This window comes from Myotis davidii, unplaced genomic scaffold, assembly GCF_000327345.1.
Source record: "Myotis davidii unplaced genomic scaffold, ASM32734v1 scaffold67, whole genome shotgun sequence".
Classification (NCBI taxonomy): Eukaryota; Metazoa; Chordata; class Mammalia; order Chiroptera; family Vespertilionidae; genus Myotis; species Myotis davidii.
Window position 1 is genome coordinate 1,475,423 of NW_006298521.1, and position 453 is coordinate 1,475,875.

Here is a 453-nt window from a genome sequence, read left to right on the forward strand (position 1 = left end):
TTCCTGCGGTCCCCTCACAGCGTGGACGCTGGAAGTTCCTTCTCAAGTCCCAGAGTGGCCCAGAGAGCAGAGCACGCTCAGAAGGCAGCTGCTCAGAGACCGACCTGGGATCACAGATGGTGCGTGTATATGTGAGCACATGTGTGAGCACATGTGTGTGAGCACATGTATGGGTGCACCCGCTCACCGAGTGAGAGGAGGGTCGCTGGGACCCCGGGGGGTAGCGTGGCCGTGGCCAGGCCAGCAGGCGGTACCTGATGAGGGGCTTGAAGACGGTCCACAGGACTTTGATGAAGCTGGTGGGGTGCACCACGTAGAGGGCCTTCAGGTTCTTCTTGTGCCTGCGGGAGGGGACAGGCCTCAGACCCGCCGCACGGCGGCGCCCGAGCCGAAGGACGCCCACCCTCGCCACAGCCAAGTCAAGGACATCAACCCCAACTCAGAGAGGGTCCC

The 453-nt window shown here is 63.1% G+C and overlaps 1 protein-coding gene across 1 annotated transcript in view; it reads right to left on the minus strand.

Moving 5' to 3' along the window:
- Window positions 1-453, minus strand: part of ARHGAP8 (Rho GTPase activating protein 8) — a 41,701-nt gene that overhangs the window by 25,741 nt on the left and 15,507 nt on the right. The window contains exon 6 of the mRNA XM_015570741.1: window positions 255-343. Coding sequence (XP_015426227.1) covers window positions 255-343 — 89 coding nt within the window. The remainder of the gene's footprint in view (window positions 1-254; window positions 344-453) is intronic.